This window comes from Podarcis tiliguerta (genome assembly GCF_965153285.1).
Source record: "Podarcis tiliguerta genome assembly, chromosome: 1".
In the NCBI taxonomy this organism is placed as follows: Eukaryota; Metazoa; Chordata; class Lepidosauria; order Squamata; family Lacertidae; genus Podarcis; species Podarcis tiliguerta.
In genome coordinates, this window is record NC_139534.1 from 91,521,828 (window position 1) to 91,528,717 (window position 6,890).

The 6,890-nt window shown below is 42.3% G+C and overlaps 1 protein-coding gene across 1 annotated transcript in view; it reads left to right on the plus strand.

Annotated features, from left to right (window-relative positions):
- The window catches only part of LOC310681930 (cytosolic phospholipase A2 epsilon-like), a 47,525-nt gene extending 42,547 nt beyond the window's left edge, over window positions 1-4,978 (plus strand). The window contains exons 18-21 of the mRNA XM_083449996.1: window positions 897-1,085; window positions 2,109-2,278; window positions 2,679-2,865; window positions 4,257-4,978. Coding sequence (XP_083306122.1) covers window positions 897-1,085; window positions 2,109-2,278; window positions 2,679-2,865; window positions 4,257-4,465 — 755 coding nt within the window. The 3' untranslated portion in view covers window positions 4,466-4,978. The remainder of the gene's footprint in view (window positions 1-896; window positions 1,086-2,108; window positions 2,279-2,678; window positions 2,866-4,256) is intronic.
- The last annotated feature ends 1,912 nt before the right edge of the window (window positions 4,979-6,890 follow it).

A 6,890-nucleotide genomic window follows, 5' to 3' on the forward strand; every position in this document is an offset into this window, starting at 1 on the left:
TTTGTAAAATAATTGTTGACACACTCCTGTTTGATAACAGATTTGCGTAGACTAATTTCTTGTTCCAGTAAAAGGAGACGGGAAACATTATTGTTTGATTCCATTAAAACAAAAAATGCCCACCCAAGAAAGTAATCAGACACAGGAGAAGACATTGATCCAGACAAAAAACCAGGCCCAAATTCTCCCAGTTCCCTTGACAACTAGTGTGAGAGACCAAATCTACTTAAAACCTAGTCTATGGAGGGTTTTTACCTTTCCGGCGTGTGTGCAACAACAGCTCATGAATATGTGTATTTAAGATGCTGTATTTATTAATTGGAGGTATTTTTAATCCACCCTTCACTTGATGGTGGTACATACCTCAACAATGAAAGCATCATTAGCAGTGTATAATTAATTAATCATCAGGAACATTAGTAAGACTCACAGAAAAATCACCAAAAAAATGTTCAATCAATGTGAGGCAAAATATAGCAATTCTTGATCCTCAAGAGCCTGGACAAAGAGGTGTATCCTTGTCTGAAATGAAACAAAACAGTGTTGGAGCATGGCACACCACAAAGTGATAGCTATTCCAGAAGTGTTGCCACCACAGAATATTATTTGTGGCAGTGCTTGCGGTCCAAAGCTATCTTAGGTTTTATTCCTAGCACTTTATCGCTTCTGACCATTGGTCCATCGAGCCTAGTTTTTCTTTTCTGTTTGGACTGGCAGTGGTCTTTTGAAATCTTGGGCAAGATATCCTTAAATCCTTTTACTGAAAGGGCTGAACCTGTGACCTTCTGCAGACAAAAGAGGTGCTTTTTCACTATGTTATTGATCTTCCTCAAGCCTCTGTAAGCAAAATGTCATTGTTATCAAGGGGCATTAAACATCCCTTATGTCTTTTGCAGATGCTTCTCTTTCACCCTCAGGACCACGAGATCTGGAAACCCGCAAAATCACCCCCCAGGGCCAGCTATCTTATGGTCTCCGAGATGTCTTAACAGGACGCCCAACAATAGCAGAATATCCCAATTTCCTGAAAGGCTTCCAGTTTCATGAGGAATACTTGAAGAATGAGCACTTTTCTGCGTGGAAAGGCACAGTAATAAACCTACATTTGTGGTGATATCTTGTTGGCTTCTCAGATGTCACTCAATATACAAGAACATTTGACTCAGGAAAACGAGTAATCTAGTTTTGTGTTAATTAAACTAGGAATTCATTGTGTGGCACAAGCAGTTCTCACCAAAGAATCACTTCCATTTGAACCTGGCAGCTTGCTCCACCAAAGACATTTTGGAAGATTCAGAATACAAGGCCAAAGAGGCTCAAAGAGGCTGGAGAACCAGTGGAAAATTATGCACAAAACAGCTGTGGTGATATTTCACTGGTTATGTGATTGATTTGTTGCCACTTTTTGCCTTACATTTCATAGAAAAAAAGTTCACATTTTCAGTTACATACATTTCTCACTCTTTGTGTCCCATATACCGCATTTTTTGCTCTATAAGACGCATCAGACCACAAGACGCACCTAGTTTTTGGAGGAGGAAAACAAGAAAAAAATATTCTGAATCTCAGAAGCCAGAACGGCAAGAGGGATCGCTGCACAGTGAAAGCAGCGATCCCTCTTGCTGTTCTGGCTTCTGGGATAGCTGCACAGCCTGCATTCGCTCCATAAGACGCACACACATTTCCCCTTACTTTCTAGGAGGGAAAAAGTGAGTCTTATAGAGCAAAAAATACGGTAACTTCTTCCAACATTTTCAGGGGTGAATAGCAGTGTTTGCTGGGAATGGGAGAATCTTCCCAATTTGGTTTCTCATTTCCCAGCCTTTTCAGTACGCCACATTTCAGCATGTTTGCATATTTTTAAAAAGGGAATTCCTCATGGTTCCTTCAAAAAAACCCTCCGAAATAACTAAGGACAATAAAGTAACATTCACAATACTATTTAACAGCTCTCCCTCCCCCTAAAAAATCCCACTGGGGAGCAGCAGAGGTAATTAAAAAGCACTAATACACAAAGTTTGGATGAAATTAGAGGACATTCCTTTATTTTCTGCCTTGGGAGCTTTTGTTGTTTTTGCACAAAGTTGACCTGCAAATTTGCTTTTCAGATACTGTGGTGGATGATTACCCTAACCAGCTAATGGAAACAGCAGAGCATGCTCTGTCTCTGGTGGATACTGGATTTTTCATCAATACCAGCTACCCACCCCTTCTGAGACCTGAGAGAAAAGTGGATCTTATACTGCATTTAAATTACTCTGGGGGCTCACAGACCTTGGTGAGATCTTTTAATTGTTCCTGTCTTTCTTCTATAAGCTCCTATGCAAAGATTAAAATGCAACAGGCGCACACAGTGGACTGGCCATCTTTCAAATCCTACAAAAGTCATGCAGGATTTGAACAAAGATATACAACAATGTTCTTGCAGCACAATGCTTTCTGCTTTCTCAACTGAAATCTCTCCCACCTCCCCACATGTTTGGAGGTTTCCGCCAGCTCTCCGGAGCACACGTGGAAAGAAGAGGAGGGAAAATGCCGTTACATAAGTGCAAACCCTTATACAGATGGAGCAAGTTACTTAGATGCCACTCTAGGCTGAAACAGACTTTGTTGGTGCAGCATTAGTTTTGTGTTGTATTTGATTTTCACAGCCCATTTCTTTGTGATTTCTCACCTAGAATTTAGACCAGTTTTCCACTTATATTGCTAAGCTCGGAATCCCATTTCCCAACATGGAGCTCAGTGAGGAAGACAAGAAGAACCTGAAGGAGTGCTATTGGTTTGAAGATACAGATAACACAGCAGCTCCTATCGTGCTCTTTTTCCCACTGACAAATGATACTTTCAGAAAATACAAAGAACCTGGTAAGTTGCGAAAAGCCACTGAGCTTCCCAACATCGCAATGACTAGTCACACTCCAATAATGCTCTTCGCTGACTAGACACTCAAGTATTCCTTTGGTCAAATTGTTAGTCTTTCCATGAGCACCAAATCCTATAAGTAGAAGTGCACTGAACCACAACTTTACAGGTTGATTGTATCTGGCCTAGTTTTGAGCACATGGTAAAGTGTCTTTGCTCTACAGCCAGGTCTTAATTTTATAATGACCAACGTGCAGATGCCTTTGTCATGGTGCACTGAATTGTCTGCATGTGTTATAAAGCAAGAACTTAGAAGAATGGTGGAGCAATGATACAACAATGTCAAAGAAGGGTCAAACAAAGGTCTCTATTTTAGCACATATTCCACCCATTTTCCCCAAGGTGGCCATTTTGTGGTTGATAAGCTTCCTGTAATTAGAGTTGTCTCTATATCTATCCATCAACATCATAGAATTGTAGAGTTGGAAGGGGCCATGAGAGTCAGGGGATCTTTTGCCTAATGCTGGGCTTGAACTCATGACCCTGGGATTAAGAGTCTCATGCTCTACCAGCTTATCTTACAAATGGTGGATGTGCAAAATTGTATACTGGTAAAGTGCTGGCACTAGTTCAAGGCTCAATAGCCTTGTAGGTAAAGTTAAAGGACCCCTGGACAGTTAAGTCCAGTCAAAGTTGACTAGGGGGTGCAGCACTCATCTCACTTCAGGCCCAGGGAGTTTTCCAGGTCATGTGGCCAGCATGACTAAACTGCTTCTGGCACAATGGGACACTGTGACGAGTGCCAGAGTGCATGTAACTGCCGTTTACCTTTCTGCCGCAGCAGTACCTATTTATCTACTTGCACTGGTGTGCTTTCGAACCGCTAGGTTGGCAGAAGCTGGGACAGAGCAACAGCAGCTCATCCTGTTGTGCAGATTCGAACCGCTGACCTTCCGTTCGGCAAGCCCAAGAGGCTCAGTGGTTTAGATTACAGCGCCATCCGCTCAAATAATATGGTCTACACTGTTTCCCATCCCCTTGACTCTCTGGAAAGTGGGAAGGAGACACAGGGAGCTGTGTAGGTGGAAGACTCTGATCATAAAATGGCCACTTAGGTGATTTTACTTGAGTTCATTGCCAGCCTCTGGTTCTCAACAAATGGCACATCAAGCTGACAGCTGAAGCTGTCATATTTATTTTGGGCAAGCTCTGGTGTGATTTCATGCTGAGTTTTATATTCCTTTAGAGTATTCGTACATTATAGGAAGATGTAGTATTTAAGCAAGGCCAATAATATTACCCTTCTTAGATTAACGTGAATGGATGAACTCTGCTGTTTTGGCCTAGAGATGAAAACCTTACTGGTGAAACTCTTGGTGGTGTTCTTTCTACAGGTGTGGAACGCAGCCCCACAGATATGGAAGAAGGCAATGTGGATGTCTCTAGCTTTCATTCCCCATTTGCTACAAGAGAGGTGACCTTTTCAGAGGAGAATTTTGACAGATTGCTGAAACTGACTGAATACAACATCCTGAACAATGAGAACAAGATTGTCGAAGCCTTGCGTGTAGCTGTGGAGCGGAGAAAAAAGTGGAAATTATGAGTACCACTGTGGAGGGTCCTAGGCTGCAATCCTAAGCAGATAGATGTCCACGTCATTTTTGCTGCTACTCAAATTCATGTTGTAAATCTACATGAAGAGAACAGTTGTTCCATGAGCACCTACTGCAAGATATTTGTTTATTGAAAACGAGATAGCCATGTTTCCTTGTAATATTGGGAACATATTCTTTTAGGTAATCTGCATCATAGTATAATTGCAATACAGGGATACACAGCCCTCCTTTTACTATAGATTATTTTGGGGAATCTATTCTCAGATGGACCAGAAACTCTGAGAAAGAATAAAATTAATTATCTGTCTGCGCAATTATACATTGTAATCTTATACATTGTAATCTTAAATCCTCCTGCTTGATTTTCTCATTCATTTGATGTTTTTCTCCTCTGTGCTTGGTTTATTTTGTTACTCATGTTTGTTGTTGTCATGGTACAGTATATATGCATGTTTTTTTTAATGGAAAACTCAATAAACTCATTTTAAAAAGAAAGAAAACAGGGCAGTCATTACAGTTGCGCATACACACGAACAAATGATTCATACACCCCAAGAGAAAAATGGATATTACATAGAGAAGCAAGCACGTTAGAATAAAAGGAAAACAATCCTTAGCTGTTTGAGAGATACAGTGGTACCTCGGGTTAAGAACTTAATTCGTTCTGGAGGTCTGTTCTTAACCTGAAACTGTTCTTAACCTGAAGCACCACTTTAACTAATGGGGCCTCCCGCTGCTGCCGCACTGCCAGAGCACAATTTCTGTTCTCATCCTGAAGCAAAGTTCTTAACCCGAGGTACTATTTCTGGGCTAGCGGAGTCTGTAACCTGAAGTGCCTGTAACCTGAAGCGTCTGTAACCCGAGGTACCACTGTACAGCAGAAGAGGTGCTGTCTTCACTTTCATGTGAGAAAACCAGATAAACCATGCACTCAATGCTCTCAAGCTCTTTTAAATCTCAGTGCATTTCTATAGTCACCGTATTTTTTGCTCCATAAGATGCACTTTTTTCCTCCGAAAAAGTAAGGGGAAATGTCTGTGCGTCTTATGGAGCCAATGTGTGGTCGATCACTGGCTCCCTTTCTGGCCCTGCCCCCTTGCCCAGGCCTCCATTGTTGAATGTTCTGAGGAGGCTGTTTCCCCACTGACATATGACTGGCTGATTAGATCATCTGTTTGGAAACTGTAGAAATGGCTCCCTTTCCTTTCCTAAAGAAGATGCAGAACTGTGAGCTGAACCCCATAAAAACAGGATTTTTTCCCTTTGCAAAGTAAGGTCAAAAACTTTGAGGGGCTTTCCGCTTTTTGCAAAAGAAGCTGCACAACTGTGAGCTGATCCCCTCCCCAAAACGGGGCTTTCCTCCTTTCCTCCTCTAAAAACTAGGTGCGTCTTATGGTCAGGTGCGTCTTATGGAGCGAAAAATACGGTGATCACCCAACCGTACAATTATCCCATTACCTACTTACTTCTGTTAATACCTAGCAATCTGTTTCCTAGTAAACATTTTTCTAATTCTGATGCAGAGACTGCCACGTTCTATTTTTAAATCTCGGCTCTCAAAGCATAGCCTGGAATTCTGTGGGGCATGTCCAGGATTAGAGGACAGGAAGCTAGTAAAGAACTTTAATGTCTTTCTCCATCAAGATCAGCAACAGGAAGCTTGTAACTCCACCCAGGTACAACTAAGGGCTTATCCACACTTCCTCTTGTCCTGCTGTCCTGCTGTTGGTTCTCCATGTTCTGATTTAAAGCTAGAGCAGGTTTTCCCTGGGAAAGGAGCATGGCAAGCAGGAAACTGCTCTGACTCATGCTTTCTCGGCATGGCATAAGATGAAGTGTTGATGAGCCCCAAGTCATGTGCCTTCTAGCCTTTGTCAAGCAGGTGCTTGCTATGTATTTTGAACAAACTCCTCTTAGCCCCCACTAGCATGTGCTGCTTCTTCCATCAGTAGATGCCTCAGCTGGCTGGGGCTGACTGGAGTTGTCCAAAACATTTGGAGGGGCACCAGGTTGCTGAATGCCAGACTAGACCATAAGATTATAATGCATGGAATTCGGTGGGATTTTTGTGGTCACAGAAGGGCTTTGGAAACAGCAGATATGTGTGCTAATGGAACAGAAGAGGAGGCAATTCCCCTTTCCACCCAAAGGCCACCTTCTACCCTGTTCTGGGGAGACCCCCAACTCTCTAGAACTGATTTTCGGGGGGTGCTGAGAGCTACAACAGGGATTCCACCTAATGCTACTAGCTGTGTCATTATTTTTGTCCCACTGTCCTGTCTCATCAAGCTGGCTGGGCAGGTTTTTGAAGCACTTCAAAATCGGCAACGTTTATGAAGACAATGAAGATAATGGGATGCGTATTTACACCGTGGCAATTAGGTGTTCACTGTTCCATCTTCAAATCTCTGA